The 16360-nt window shown below is 40.4% G+C and overlaps 1 protein-coding gene across 2 annotated transcripts in view; it reads right to left on the bottom strand.

Annotated features, from left to right (window-relative positions):
* LOC126482351 (major facilitator superfamily domain-containing protein 6) overlaps positions 1-16360 on the bottom strand; it is a 157610-nt gene that overhangs the window by 110345 nt on the left and 30905 nt on the right. For both annotated transcript variants that reach the window (XM_050106432.1, XM_050106433.1), the window contains exon 4: positions 361-548. In XM_050106432.1, coding sequence (XP_049962389.1) covers positions 361-548 — 188 coding nt within the window. The remainder of the gene's footprint in view (positions 1-360; positions 549-16360) is intronic.

Consider the following 16360-nt stretch of genomic DNA (forward strand, 5'->3'; position numbering starts at 1 on the left):
GAGCTGCATCAAACCAGTCTTAGGACTGAAGACCACAACAACAACAAACATTTTCTGTTTGCATTTCATGCAACTGGCTACACTGATGATGTCACATAGGTTTATTACTATATTAAATACATAACTCTTTCATCCCTTCAATCATAATAACACTACCCTATGCAGAAACAAAATGACACTACCCTAGGTAGAAAATAGGAATCACCACATGTAGGAGGAGTAGCATACTTTACACTTCCTAAAACAAAAAATGAAAAACTGTTCTCTACCCAGAACATTAACAGCGAAATAAATTAAAGAACAATTTAGAAACTGTAAAAAGCAGAATGTCATATTGCAAATAAAATGCCCACAATTCACCTTAAGGCGTGAGGAGACCAAAATATCCAGTGCCATCATCACAAGCAATATATAAAACACAACTGTATAATCTTTCTTCGTTTGACCCCTGCTAAATTCATCAACTAAAATGCCAGCTAAGATTGAAAACGTTCCCCAACCAACAGCTCCCCATAAACGCTGCTGACCAAAGTTTGATGGTTGATCACCTGAAAGAGATAAATTCAGAAGCTGATTAAATCAATGTCCACCCATATGATAACCTAGATTTCAAAATACCACTTTAAATTTTGTGTGCACATCAACATCAGAAAATGCAAATAAATCAATATTTTACTCTTACAGATGTAATCATTATGAACAAAGGGAAAAAAGAAAGAAAATGATATTTTAAAATCACAATCAAATTTGGAAATGTTACAGTGAAGGAATTTCATGTAAATTTCACAGAAGAGAAAACAAGCAGAATCATATTAAAAAAGATATATACAAGGCTACTACAAATGATTCATTCGTTTTCAAAGCTCTATGTTTCCTGTTATTACCTATAAAAATACAATTGATGCACAAGTAAAACTGTAAACTCATTAATACAATAAATTGATGCACAAATAAAACTGCAAACTCATCAAGTTTGCATTTTGCACTCTACAAATGTTCTACGAGTGTCCCTTTGGTCACACAACATACATCCAAACATTAGTCAATTTTGTTCCATACCTTATATAGCAACATCCTGTCAATGGTCATCACAGTAGCACTGAAGTGTTCTCTGAGTTATCACAATGTTCTTGGTAGTGGGAGCATGTAAACACAGTCCTTAGTACCCCCAAAAGCAAAAATCACAAGGTGTTAGGGTGACCTAAGGGGCCAAGGGAACAGATCCACACCATCTGCACCATACCACACACTCCAGTGACGCAGAAGTTTGTCTATTACGTAGTGACGCACACCAATGCTCCAATGACACGGTGCCCCATCTTGTTGGAAGATGAAATTCTTGGAATCAGCAGTCAGTTGTGGAATCTACCACAATTGCAACATATCAGGCAAGAGGTAACCCTCACAGTCTTATCAAAGAAGAAGAGCAGCCCAGACAGCTTTCTCTGTGACATTGCACAGAAAATATCAACCTCCGATGAGCCTTGTTGATCTGCCACTATTTTATGAGGATTTTCAGTGGCCCACAGACTCAGCTTGTCATGATTATCCTTTTCAGATAAATGGAAGGTTGCTTCATCAATGAACATAAGCTTGGAGGTGAAGTGTTCATATTAAAGTGCTTCCTGCATTATGATGCAAAACTGAATGCACTGGCCATAATCTTCCTGTTCTAATTGTTACATGAGCTGCAGACAGTATGGTTTCAAATGTAACTGCTGTTGCAAAATCCATTCCAATCAACTCTGAGACAGAATTACATTATCACCAGCAAACCTTAGAGATTTATTTGCTCTCCAGAACATAAATTTCTTTTCTCAGTTTCTTCTTGGTTTTATTTACTGTTTGCTCAATGAATAACATTGTGGACAGGTTAGAAATCCTTGTATCACTCTCTTCTTCAATATTGGCCCCTTTTCATGCCCTTAAACTCATAACTGTAGTCTGGTTTCTGCATATAATTTAGACAACCTTTCATTCTCTTATACCAGATTATTTCACAATGCTAGTCAACATTGCTGACCTACATATGACAAATCTCTAAAGTAAATCATATACATCTGTAATGGTATTCAGCCCAAGAAGACACATGGGAGGGGCTTTTGAGAGATACATCCCACCTTGTAGCACCAAATGAATTCTATGAACACAAGCTATTTTGAGGTTCCACTTTGCTTTGTAGCTTATTTTAAGTATCTTTCTCACTTTTCTGGGTATCTTCACAAGTATTTGTGTGCATTTCGACTAATCCGAACTAATGTTACAGAGAGAAGAATACATGTTACTTTCTCATTTGAGGGCTTGCCCCAAAGGAACAAAAACTTATAACAGAATGTTTTTATTTCATTTTCCATGGTAACATGAAGAAAACAGATATTTTTTCTTATGGCGGAAAAGAACTCTATGTAGGCACATTCTAGTGAACAATATATAACTAACATCAACTGTCAACGGACAGGCAGTAGTTGTGTAACATTATAGACTCTTTTAACAAGTGAGAAATGGTGTATCTATTGTGTATGTGACTCCTGCAGAATAAAAATATGGAAAATAAGCTTAAGCCAAAAAAACACATTACTTAAGACAAAGGATTACTTCTGAGTGACCCTGAGAAATGAGATCTTTGGAGAGACAGAGGTCGAGAGAGAGAGAGAGAGAGAGAGAGAGAGAGAGAGAGAAAATTATCAACCAGATACAACAATAAGTTAATGAGTACGTGTAATTTTTGTGTAGACAGTAGATATTTAATATTTTTCTCTCTGTCACTTGTTCAACAATATTTGATGTATGCCTGTAACTTGTCTCTTAATGTTCAGTACTGAATTGTTTGTGCAAGTAGGATCTAGTTTCTTAACAAATAAATGAAGGAAAGATTCGTAAAGATGGGCTAAGAGACACATATCATTAAAATTATAAGAAAATATTAAACTATATTTGCATACTTCACAATAAATTTGTATAGTAATAAGAACGTTGTGATATATGAAGCATGATATGAGAAAGGTGACATATTATACAGGACTAGCTACATTTCTGGAGTGAGGTTCTGACTGTATATGCTCTACACTTTTCACGATCAATTTGTGTAAATTATTTGATAATATAGAGCCATCCTCCCCCCCCCCCTCCACCCCCTCCCCTCCACCCCCCACCCCCCCGAAGAAATCTGATTGTTACGGAATGTGAAATGATAATTACTTTTTTCAAGGAGACAGACTTTTAAGTATACAAGAAAAATTTTCTTATGTCGATTTCATTTTCTTGCAGTACGGAAGACAATCAAGGATAACAGGCCCCCCCACCCCGGTGATTGAACCACCTACACACTATATAGCCCACAGAGCAGACAAATCTCAAGAGTTGCATAATAAATCAATTCTATCTATGCACAAGATGTATGGCAGAAAATATACTTCATCAATATTTACCTACACGAGAAAAAATTCCAGTATTGTGAATATACACTTTTAAAAGGAAAAATACTAATTCTAGCTTTCAGAACAATTAGCTTTTTCCCTCAGAGAGGACAGGTTGGGAAATGTTAGAAAGGACTGGCAGGTCACTCAGACCCCAGTATGAGAATTGCACACCATCTGTGAAGAGGTGGAAAAACAAAGATGAAGAGGGAGCATCTTACCGTAGGAGGTCACAACGGTAAATCAAAATTTGAAAAGGAGACAGTGAAAAAACAGAGGAAGAGAAGAGAGAGAGAGAGTTACTTTACACACAAAATGAAAATATTTGAGTAAATAAGTAAAGAAAATATGTATTACAATTAAAAAAAGTGGTGTTAATGCAGTCCAGGAAGATAGTGCCATCCTGGGATACGTTGGAGTCATCTCCTGAACTCAATGTTCTGAACATAAAATCCCTCACTCATTTATTATTGTAATTATCATTATTTTTACTTTCTATTTATTATTTTCTCAAACTCTTTATCAGTTTTTAAACACTGTTGTTGTTGTTGTTTGTTGTTTGTTGTTGTTGTTGTTGTTGTTGTTGTGGTGGTCTTCAGTGCAGAGACTGGTCTGATGCAGCTCTCCATGCTACTCTATCCTGTGCAAGCTCCTTCATCTCCCAGTACCTACTGCAACCTACATCCTTCTGAATCTGCTTAGTGTATTCATCTCTTGGTCTCCCTCTATGATTTTTGCCCTCCACGCTGCCCTCCAATGCTAAATTTGTGATCCCTTGATGCCTCAGAACATGTCCTACTAACCGGTCCCTTCTTTTTGTCAAGTTGTACCTCAAACTCCTCTTCTCCCCAACTCTATTCAATACTTCATAATTTGTTATGTGATCTACCCATCTAATCTTCAGCATTCTTCTGTAGCACCATATTTCGAAAGCTTCTATTCTCTTCTTGTCCAAACTATTTATCGTCCATGTTTCACTTCCATACATGGCTACACTCATACAAATACTTTCAGAAATGACTTCCTGACACTTAAATCTATACTCGATGTTAACAAAATTATCTTCTTCAGAAACGCTTTTCTTGCCATTGCCAGTCTACATTTTATATCCTCTCTACTTCGACCATCATCAGTTATTTTGCTCCCCAAATAGCAAAACTCCTTTACTACTTTAAGTGTCTCATTTCCTAATCTAATTCCCTCAGCATCACCCGATTTAATTCGACTACATTCCGTTATCCTCGTTTTGCTTCTGTTGATGTTCATCTTATATCCTCAAGACACTGTCCATTCCGGTCAACTGCTCTTACAAGTCCTTTGCTGTCTCTGACAGAATTACAATGTCATCGGCGAACCTCAAAGTTTTTATTTCTTCTCCATGGCTTTTAATACCTACTCCAAATTTTTCTTTTGTTTCCTTTACTGCTTGCTCAATATACAGATTGAATAACATCAGGGATAGGCTACAACCCTGTCTCGCTACCTTCCCAACCACTGCTTCCCTTTCATGCCCCTCGACTCTTATAACTGCCATCTGGTTTCTGCACAAATTGTAAATAGCCTTTCGCTCCCTGTATTTTACCCCTGCCACCTTCAGAATTTGAAAGAGAGTATTCCAGTCAACATTGTCAAAAGCTTTCTCTAAGTCTACAAATGCTAGAAACGTAGGTTTGCCTTTCCTTAATCTAGCTTCTAAGATAAGTCGTAAACGCAGTATTCAGATTTGACTTCTCATCTATCTCTCTCTCTCTCTCTCTCTCTCTCTCTCTCTCTCTCTCTCTCTCTCTATCTCTATATATATATATCCATATTTTGTTACTCACGCTGTCCTTGTATCATTGCTGGAATGCAGCTGGTACAGTGCTTATCTGTTTGCTTTGACCCAGTTCACAGTGGAACTTAGAATATTGGAGTTGTTTTTCCATTTAGGTACTCTATATCCTGCAGTGGATTTCACCGTGTACATATATAGCTTCTGAATGATAACATCATTTTCTAAAAACCACTGTAGGCTGTCAATACTACGCAAGATGCCTTTATTGCATCATGGATACCTAGGTCTCTCTCTCTTTCTCTCTCTCTCCCTCTCTCTCCCTCTCTCTCTCTCTCTCTCTCTCTCTCTCTCTCTCTCTCTCTCTCTCTCTCTCTCTCTCTCACACACACACACACACACACACACGCACGCAAGCAAGCAAGCAAGCATGCACAGGCGCGCACGCGTGCTGGAAGTCTATATATATTGCCTTGCACATCAGAAACTGCTTCCAAGCACACATTTTGCAATATGTCAGGTAAGCAAAGATTCTTTTAACAACTGGCTTCCTGGTCCTTGTCAAATATATTTAATGGCACAACTTGTCCTTTTGGTTTGTAATACATATACACAAACATTACAAAACCACGGGAACACGCAGCTCCCAAAGAATACGCTTAGACATTACACTTTGCAGACAGCTGAACTACAACGGCAAAGGGACCTAAAGTCATGTGACCACAGCACTGCGTACCTTTCACCATTCTCAATAAAAGTATTACATAATGGAATTTAAAATTACTCACAGCATTATTACTATAATCAGTATTCATTACTGTGTGAAAGGGAACAAGATTTTGTCAGTAATAATTCTGATCAGAGTTAGTGGACTGGTAAGAAACTCCTGTACTGTAGTAGTAAATAAATGTACAGCTGTAATTTCGCATTAGTGGGAAGAGGGATACTATCAGCTTCTAGAGAATTAAACCTTTCACTGTTATAGGCATGCTCTCTGCGATCTGTGCTGAGTGTGGATTTGTTGTGGCTGTACTGCTCACCAAATGCTGCTACCTGTGGTGAGGGGAGGTGACTGGCTGCCATGAAATACTTTCATCTGATTTTAAGAAAACTATTTGTTGAAAAAAAAAAAAAAAAAAAAGATTTTTGCACATCTTACAGTCAGATATCATCATTTGATAAAGAACTGAATTTATTTTCGTTATTCATCACAGTTGCTGCACTGCATGAAATTCAAGAAAAACATTGCATACTATTTTAAAAAGTTTTCAAAGATAAAAAGCATTGTGTAAACTTTGCATACAATTGATTTTAGCTCATACATTGCAGTGAATGATATGTACATTAGATATGAAAGTTTTATTTAAAATTGAAAGCAGAAAGATATCTCACTTCATTCTTGAGTTACTGATTTTTATATCAGATGCAACAGTCGCGTGTGGTGTGCCCAGTTCTGTCCGTGAGGACTTGCTGGCTACTATGAAATACTTATCATCTAATTTTAAGGAAACTATTCACTGAAAAAAAATTTATTTTTGCACATCCTACAGTCTGATATTGTTGTTCGATATTATCCATTATAGATAGCGCGCTGCATCAAATGAAGGAAAACATTGCACAAAATTTTACAGTTTGTAGAGATAAAAATGCATTGTGTATTGTTGATTTTAGTTCATGCATTGCAATATATGAAATGTAGATAAGATAAAGATATTTTATTTAAAGTTGAGAGCAGAACAATATCCCTTTCCATTCTCAAGTTATTGTTTTTTTCTATATCTGAGTGATAGCACGCAAAGAAGCACATATGTCGTTTGACAAATACTCAAAAATTTTTTATGCTCCGAGACACAGAAGTAACTGGTCAGCAGCAGTGAGAGGTTGGTGGTTCAGTACACATACAGTTATTAACAGCACTGTAGAAAAACCCAAGCAGTGCATGTGAAAACATACATAGGACCGGGGGAAGGGTGGAGCAGGACATGCACCCCTGTTCACAACAGCAGAAGGTTTAAAGATATCTCTATTAGCAATCACCGTTTCTTTAGATTAAATTCTGTTGTTGTTCTGTATGCCTGTCTGAGATATTCCTTTTGGGCTGAGTTTAGTTCAGCTGCTCCTGATGTCATCACAAGTGCAGCAAAGAGACTTCTGCACCGTATGCCATTCAAAGGAATATCAATGATTCTTGCATCCAACAGACAATAGTGTCAAATGCATTGATGCTTTCAATGACATTCAATTTTATCACTTAAATGTTAGACACACTACAAGTCAGTCATTGTATGATGGAAGCATATTAAACCTAGCCTTATCCTCATGTTATTGGACTACTTGTTTAGTAGATTTGCTAACATATGAATAACTGAGTAGCACCTGTTGGGGAATTTGTTGACTTTTACCGAATAGAGAAGCATTCGCGTTCAGCACTTGTGGACTCTCATAACTACTACTGAGATGCTTTGAGGTTTTATTAACTCTCTTTTAAAACTTCTGTTTTTTATGCCGCTACTACAAATGGTCTCCTCCTCATCTACACAAGGCGAGTCAATGCCCTAAATCATCACTGTCAAGAAAAATGTAAACTATATAAGTTGACAGTGGCTCGACACTAAAGCTGCGAGCTGAACCCTGGAAGCTGCAATGAAACACAACAACCCAGTCAATCTACGGGAAAGCAGGTTCTGAGCACTGCATTGAGAAATGCATGGAGATAATACAAATGCGACCAGCAGTCACAAGAATGCAGAAACAGAGCACAGTGCAAGGTGAGGGGCTGGTCTGAGACACTTGAAATCAGTGTAAGAACTGATGGGGCAGGTTTATCGGTCCTGAGAGGTAAGAACAGACCCTGTGGCTCTAGCCATGCCACACTTCGTCTGTACCCTCCATGATGGTGTTCAGTACTATTCTGCTGTGATATCCACATCAGCTCACCTGCACCTATCTTGATGTCCACTGGCGGGGATACTAAATCTCTCCACCCTGAAAAGGCCACACACAGTCAAAAATGGGCTGGCTTCTGCTGTGATCTCCGTCATAAGACTGGTGAGAGTGAGAGTCTCCCCAGCAGTGGATCGAACACCATAGAAGGTGATGCCAATGCAGCTAGCTCTTCTCAAGGGCTGAAAGATTGCTGATGCTGCTGTGACATTGATCCACCAGCAACAGTGGGTGTGAGGACTTGACCCTTGGCGAATTATGGGAGGAGGGCAATGGGTCAAATTCCACAGGGCTCCACACTTGCAACTGTGGGAGCCATCTCCACTAGTGCCCCAGTCTGCAGTCAAAGATAGAATGCTGGAAGGCACAGAGGGGGATGGCAGTGAGAGCACATGCTGCCACAACTGAGTGCATCCCACAGGACCGACACTGTGACTGACCACACTGCCTGGTGGGCTTGGGAGACAATGGCAGCAGGGGCTCCCTGGGCCGCAGGCACAACTAATTGGAACAATTCTGTGTACAGGTCAGGAAAGCCGCACAAGGTGTTCAACATCGTGAACAATCACTAGTAGGCATATGTAACACTGTGCCAAAGCCTTCATTGTGAGATGTATCCCAGTGCGATGCACACAGCAACTGACATATGTGAGGACATGATGTCACAGAGATGACCATTCAGTAACTTCGCTTCTCCTTTGCAAGCATGAGGACCCCATGGAACAATGCTGAGCTGAGCCCACAGCAGAAAACACATACGCCACACTGAAGCCGTTCCTGAAGGAGTGCACTTGAGTCATCCTGTCTGAACTACTGAAATGATTTTCCAAGAAAGCAGGTTGGCGGCTGCAATCTCCTGCTCCCTAAACATAGGAAAATCCAGCAACATCTGCTGCAAGGTATTATCCAAAGCAAAAAGTAGAGCCTCCTGTCGATCACACTCTGGATCATAACTGGCTGGCAACCATGATAGCATCTCTGCCTTAGCAGGCTGGGCAGTAAGCTGATATCGAATACTGTAACTATAGTTGCTGAGAAAGAGGAGTCACCTGTGCAACTGGTGGGCAGTCCAATCTGGCTTAGAGTGAGAGCCAAATAATGAAACCATGGGCTTGTGGTAACTGATGAGTAAGAACTTTGTTCCACACAAGAATATGTGAAATTATAGCCAGCACCTAATTTTCCACATCTGAGTAGTTACTTTGCCCTGCAGCAATTTTCTTCTATGCATAAGCAATAGGCTGCTTGGAGCTATCTGGGTTCCCATGAGAAAGAACTCCACCAGCGCCATACTAAGAAGCATTGGCAGCCACAGACAATGATTTACCTGGTGTAAAGTCAAACAAAGAGTACAGCACAAACATTGCTTGAGGGACTGAGAGGCCCGGTTCACAGACAACATGAATTTGAAGCTCTTTCAGCGAGGGCTGTTAAGAGGATGGCAAATGTGCATGGACAGGGCAGAACTTAGCATAATAAGAAATCTTGCCCAAAAAGGTCTAGAGCTCCTTCAGGTTCTTGGGCAATGACAAGTTGACAACGGCTCAGACGTGCTCATCCGTAGGGATGAGACAATCTTTGCTAAATCCATGTCCCATGAAATACGCCTTTGGCAAGAAAAAACTGCATTTTTCCAATTTGCCACAAAGACCTTTCTCCACAGGGCGCTGGAAGACTGACTGCAGATTTCGTAAATCCTCCTCTCGTGCAGAACAAATTAGGCTATCTGCATGTCATCGAGGTAGTTAACCCAATAGGAAAGCCCTGAATCAAAAGCCACAAATATCGTTGATAAATTCCTGGTGCAGACAAGCCTCTAAAACACGAGCAATCAAACTGGAAAAGCCCAAAGAGGGCGTTGAGTACCAAGAAATTCCAGAAGCTGCATCCAATGTCAGTTGCAGATACATATTGTGTAAGTCGAAACACGTAAAAATACTGGCCCCATCACAACTTCACCAATAATGCCTCTGGTAGTGGAATTGGATACAAATCCGCAACACAGTGGGCACTGATCATCTGTTTAAAATTGCTGTAAAGACACATGGTGCCATCTGGCTCTGAACGACTGACTGACTGCTTATGGGACATGCGTGCCTCAAAATTTTCTGTCCGTTGTTAACTATCTGGAAGCCAAAAACAGGAAAGGCGTCAGTCAAAAATATTTTGTGCCAATGGAGCATTTACCACAGTCTTAAAACGTGCAGAGATGTAGAATTGCCCTCTCACAGGAATACACTTTACTGAGAGACACAACTCGAAATAGCGGCCATTGCAAAGCAGGGCAGCCTAAGAGCCTATATGTATCAAAGTTAACTACGCTGACTGACACTCCTTTATCTACCTGATATTCAGTCATCTATACACTACCGACATTAGCAGTATATGCCAGAGAGATGCTTTCAGGGCATGGAGACAAACTCTAGTTCCAGAGAAAACAACAGGGCCTCTGAAGACTGCTGCCAAAATCACTTATTCTGTGGGATATTTCACACATGGCCTCTATTGCACCACATGACAATTGCGGCTCAATCGCAGGCTTGCCCAATGAGTGGAAACACAGAGAACATGAAAAATTTCACAAGTATGGATTATGAAGCTCGACTGATGTGTACTCATTGAGCCTGCTGCGGACAATGACAGGCAGCGCCGTATCACCGCACTCAAATCATCAATGATGTTAATACATGGTGACTCAGCAGAAGGAAAAGGCACCTGGCTCACCATACAGGGCACCCGGGTCTGTTTACCATGCACATCTAACTTTTGCCAACTGCCAGTTATCAGAAAGTACACCCCTTGCCACTGTTATAAAAGTTCATGTGATTGCAAAAGCTTTGTCACTTCAGCTACAGAAGGGGGTGGACAAGGCCAATGCACTTGTTTGGATCTCCGGGTCAGGTGTTAATTGGATGAGCACATTTGTAATTAGTTAGTCACACTCAAAACAACACTTGGGTGAGAGTCCTTGCAGGTCAGCAATCCACACCGCATATAGCTGTCCAGAGCACTTGTGGTGTGGGTTAAAATGTAACCGTGTAGCCAAGGATTCAATGACCAAAATACTGCAGGAGCAACTGACAAAGTTCATCACAGTTAAGTTTCTCAAGTTCGACAGAGGGATTCAAATCCTGTACAAACTCATATAATCCCACACTGCTGGACAACAACAAGGCAGCCTTATAAATTGGATCAACAATACGCCTTACCTGGCAATGCAGCAAGAACCAGCCCAGGTAATTCTCCCCCTTTCCGTAGACTTGTAGAAGACAGTAAATGCCATTGAGGGTAGTGAGGGAGGGAGCTTCTCTGCCATCAACAACTCACTATCAGTGCAGAGTGGGTATGGACTAATTTTGCATTCTGTTTGAGTAGTTCATGATCTGTTCCTGCTGCAAATTTTGTTGCTGCTATTGGACGAATGACGCCTCCTTCTAGTATTGCAAAAATGCCATGTCAATGGTGGCCACAATCAAACACTATGGGAAAAAAAATTGTCACATGCGCAAGAACGTCCAATGTCCTCAGATTTATATCTGCACAGGCTGTGGCAACACCATGAACTGTCACTATCAGCGGAAATATAAACTATATGAGCCGATGATGGAGCAAAAGAAAGGCCAGGAGCTGAACTCCAGAAGGGGGAACAAAACTCAATATGCCAGCCAATCTATGGGAGAGCAGTGTGTCCCAACACCACATGGAAACTAGCACAAAGATAAACGTGATCACGACTGTCACTAGCATAGTGGGAAGTGAGAGACTGGTCCAAGGTAGTTGAAATCAGCTTGGGCAGGCTTATCGCTGCCAACAGGTAAACACTTCGAGTCAGTGACTCTGCCAATGCTGCACTTCACATGCACACTCTGTGATGGCATTATATTTTATTCCGCTGCAGCATCCATGCCAGCCCACCTGTGTCCATCCTGCGGATATTTAATCTCTACACTGGTTGCCAGCGCACAAAACAAAGTGGTCCAACATCCCTGTACTGCACTGCTATGGTAAAACAGTCCCTACACTGACCAAAAATCTTATGTCACACAAATCTGTAAACTCATAAAATTATTTACAATACTGTCAATACTAAAATCATTTACATTTGTTATTGATGCATAAAGTATATAGTCATTTTGTTAATATTCTACTATAATGGACGCTTGCAGTCATTTTACTAAAATGGTAAATTAAAATTAACATTTGTGTCACTATTAATATAAAACAAAAAACAAATGGCTCAAATGGCTCTGAGCACTATGGGACTTAACATCTGCGGTCATCAGTCCCCTAGAACTTAGAACTACTTAAACCTAACCAACCTAAGGACATCACACACATCCATGCCCAAGGCAGGATTCGAACCTGCGACCGTAGCAGTCCCGCGGTAACAACAAAAAACACACCCACACAAAAACAAAATGCAGCCCTGCAACACCACCACATTTCATGACAATAAATGTAGTCCTTCATTATCACTGATTTATATAAACTTTAAAATATGACTAAAATTGGGTAAAAATTTTCTGTTTCACAAGTCTGTTTGCTCATTTAACATTTATCGTGGCTGCTTTTTGAGATGTTCATATATCTCCTCCAAGATGTGTAAGCTTTTTCCCTTTACCAGCTCGAAGCAAAATTGTCAAGGTTTTGTTTATATCTAATGCAGAGAGGCTGTTTTCTTTCTGATGTGTACTGAATGTTGACAGATAATTCTCACTCTGTCTGATGTGTTCTTTAAAATTTGTGTTAAAATCTCACCCACAGACTACAACTTGCCAGTAATGTCATTCGTATACATGATGCAATAAAGGCATCTTGCATAATAGAAATGACATGTTACGGACATATTTTAAAAATAGTTTCATTATTCAGAAATCAAATCAAGACAGTGGACCCAAACATGAAGAAATCACCATTTATATAAGTATAGTTTTAGCAGTATCCTAATAATACAATTTTCTAGCTATGGCTAATGTATGGAAGATTACAGAAGTTGTCACTTATATACACATAAAGTAAATACTATACAAAGGCATTGTCCTCTCATTACCTGCAAGTTTGGAAGACAGATTCCAGTGTCATATCTTTCGATTATTATTTGAAGTTACAAATTTTCTCAGCAGTGACTAGTTATTATCAAGCATATGTATTAATTTAGTAAGAACTTACAGCAAAATATTGCTGCGTTAGATCAATTTTATATTTGTAAACTATACTGACAGAGGAAAATTATTCCTCTGAAAACACAGAAGTGAGATTCGGATCAACTGTTGGGCGAGACAGATGTATTTTACAGTTTTATGAACATTAACAGCAGTTTAACAAAGATTATGAAGTTTTTTATTGGTGTTAAAGCAAAATGGGCCATTGGTTGTTCTAAAAGCGTAAGTTTCATTCAACATCTTTAAGCAGTATATGATTTATTTCAAATGGATAAGTGGGTTAACATATTTAGATTCAAAATGAGTGAAATGGAAGACATTATGGAGTTTATATGTCATTTTTTAGTGGAGGAAAAGGAGCAAGGAGGTAAGGAAAGAGAAAACTTTTTATAGAATCTGAATGAGGAGAAGCAATAGAAAATGAAAAAAGCATAATTATCTTCCAACTTTGAAGGACTGGATCACTTGGCTCAATGACTGAATTGGTTAGTAATTATGTATCTTTAAAGAGGAGGCCAGAATCCAAAGAAAACAACAAATAAGGGCAATATGCGGATGGCTACACTCTTAAGAACAGAACTGCAAGCTCAACTTGATAAGTGACATGGATTGCAAAATAATTTTAGGCATGTTATTGCAGTGGTCTCAGTTCAAATAAGTGGAAACAAATGTACACAGACAGAAACCAAGAACTGAAGTGAGAAAGCTGCTTTACGGAAATCACTTTAATCTTTCAGTAATAAAACAGACAGGTAAATTGCCAGAATTTTCGGTTGTGAGAATTTTGTGAATGTGATTTATCTGTTACAGGTTACTTAGTATCTCTAGTGATGTTACAGGGCAGAAACATATTGTCAAAATAAACGGCAACCAACTTTGACAGGATTCCAGATTTGAAATGAACAATAATGTTGTACAGAAATATATTATTCTTGAGCAACAAGGAAGAACACATCCAGTGTTGCTCCTAAAGAAATTCTATGGTACATCACCCAAGCCCTGCAACGAGTTACAGAAAATTCATTTCATATTTAACCATCTAGAAGGAAATGCATGTTAGTGAAGATTATTGAACATTGATAAATTTATTTCATACACTCTCAAAACGAAATCAAACCAAATTTCAGCCTAGAGAAGCACAAAAATACTCCATTTACAGCATTTATGATCAAAATTGTACAAGAATTTGTGGTGATGTTTAGGGAATTTTATCAAGTGGCAACTGGATCAATCTAATTATCTCAATATATCTAAAAACAAAGATGACGTAACTTACCAAACGAAAGCACTGGCAGGTCGATAGACACACAAACAAACACAAACATACACACAAAATTCAAGCTTTCGCAACAAACGGTTGCTTCATTAGGAAAGAGGGAAGGAGAGGGAAAGACGAAAGGATGTGGGTTTTAAGGGAGAGGGTAAGGAGTCATCCCAATCCCAGGAGCGGAAAGACTCACCTTAGGGGGAAAAAAGGACAGGTATACACTCTCACACACACACATATCCATCCGTACATACACAGACATAAGCAGACATTTGTAAAGGCAAAGAGTTTGGGCGGAGATGTCAGTCGAGGCGGAAGTACAGAGGCAAAGATGTTATTGAAAGACAGGTGAGGTATGAGCGGCGGCAACTTGAAATTAGCGGGGGTTGAGGCCTGGCAGATAACGAGAAGAGAGGATATACTGAAGGGCAAGTTCCCATCTCCGGAGTTCTGACAGGTTGGTGTTAGTGGGAAGTATCCAGATAACCCGGACGGTGTAACACTGTGCCAAGATGGGGGTGATCCTCATTACCAACAAACACTGTCTGCCTGTGTCCATTCATGCGAATGGACAGTTTGTTGCTGGTCATTCCCACATAGAAAGCTTCATAGTGTAGGCAGGTCAGTTGGTAAATCACGTGGGTGCTTTCACACGTGGCTCTGCCTTTGATCGTGTACATGTACGTCCAGGGCCTCGCTGCGATGGAACACTTCCTTTCACGCCAACCACCTGCCACCCTACCTAAAACCTCTTTCCTCATTACCTTAGCCAGCTTCATCCTGACCCACAACTTCTTCACTTTTGAAGGCCAGACATACCAACAATTAAAGGGAACAGCAATGGGTACCAGGATGGCACCCTCGTACGCCAACCTATTCATGGGTTGCTTAGAGGAAGCCTTCTTGGTTACCCAGGCCTGCCAACCCAAAGTTTGGTACAGATTTATTGGTGACATCTTCATGATCTGGACTCACAGTGAAGAAGAACTCCAGAATTTCCTCTCCAACCTCAACTCCTTTGGTTCCATCAGATTCACCTGGTTCTACTCCAAATCCCATGCCACTTTCCTTAACGTTGACCTCCATCGGTCCAATGGCCAGCTTCACTCGTCCGTCCACATCAAACACACCAACAAGCAACAGTACCTCCATTATGACAGCTGCCACCCATTCCACATCAAACGGTCCCTTCCCTACAGCCTAGGCCTTCGTGGTAAACGAATCTGCTCCAGTCCGGAATCCCTGAACCATTACACCAACAACCTGAAAACAGCTTTCGCATCCCACAACCACCCTTCCGACCTGGTACAGAAGCAAATAACCAGAGCCACTTCCTCATCCCCTCAAACTCAGAACCTCCCACAGAAGAACCACAAAAGTGCCCCACTTGTGACAGGATACTTTCCGGGACTGGATCAGACTCTGAATGTGGCTCTCCAGCAGGGATACGACTTCCTCAAATCCTGCCCTGAAATGAGATCCATCCTTCATGAAATCCTCCCCGCTCCACCAAGAGTGTCTTTCCGCCGTCCACCTAACCTTCGTAACCTCTTAGTTCATCCCTATGAAATCCCCAAACCACCTTCCCTACCCTCTGGCTCCTACCCTTGTAACCGCCCCCGGTGTAAAACCTGTCCCACGCACCCTCCCACCACCACCTACTCCAGTCCTGTAACCCGGAAGGTGTACACGATCAAAGGCAGAGCCACGTGTGAAAGCACCCACGTGATTTACCAACTGAGCTGCCTACACTGTGAAGCTTTCTATGTGGGAATGACCAGCAACAAACTGTCCATTCGCA

Source organism: Schistocerca serialis, chromosome 5 (genome assembly GCF_023864345.2).
Source record: "Schistocerca serialis cubense isolate TAMUIC-IGC-003099 chromosome 5, iqSchSeri2.2, whole genome shotgun sequence".
Taxonomy (NCBI): Eukaryota; Metazoa; Arthropoda; class Insecta; order Orthoptera; family Acrididae; genus Schistocerca; species Schistocerca serialis.